General features: G+C 63.3%; 1 protein-coding gene across 1 annotated transcript in view; it reads left to right on the forward strand.

Annotated features, from left to right (window-relative positions):
* Positions 1-436, forward strand: part of LOC104403255 (actin-related protein 2/3 complex subunit 1B-like) — a 6,077-nt gene that overhangs the window by 4,016 nt on the left and 1,625 nt on the right. Inside the window, exon 5 of the mRNA XM_010011323.1 lies at positions 6-161. Within this exon, the coding sequence (XP_010009625.1) occupies positions 6-161 (156 nt within the window). The remainder of the gene's footprint in view (positions 1-5; positions 162-436) is intronic.

The following is a 436-nucleotide window of genomic DNA, read 5'->3' on the forward strand; positions in this document are numbered from 1 at the left end:
GAGAGCCAGGGCGTGCTGACCTTCGGGGGGAAGCTGGATGTGCCCAAGCAGAGCTCCCAGCGCGGCCTCACCGCCCGCGAGCGCTTCCAGAACCTGGACAAGAAAGCGAGCTCGGACACGGGCAATGCCACGCTGGACACCCTGCACAAGAACAGCATCAGGTGTGTGCTTGGGGGGGTGACTGGGCCACCTCGGGGGCTGCTGGCACCCCCCCTGCATCACCTGGGCATCCCTGCGTATCTCCAGAGCATCCCTGCATGTGGATGGGAGAGATGGAACAGCTCTGGAGCACCCCCAGAGCATCCCTGGGTATCCTTGGGCATCCCTGCACATGGGTGGGAAAGATGGAGGGGTCCAGCCCCAGGAGCTCTGGAGCACCCCCAGAGCATCCCTGGGTATCCTTAAGCATCCCTACACATGGGTGGGGAATATGAAG

Source organism: Nestor notabilis, unplaced genomic scaffold (assembly GCF_000696875.1).
Source record: "Nestor notabilis isolate BGI_N333 unplaced genomic scaffold, ASM69687v1 scaffold23203, whole genome shotgun sequence".
Taxonomy (NCBI): domain Eukaryota; kingdom Metazoa; phylum Chordata; class Aves; order Psittaciformes; family Psittacidae; genus Nestor; species Nestor notabilis.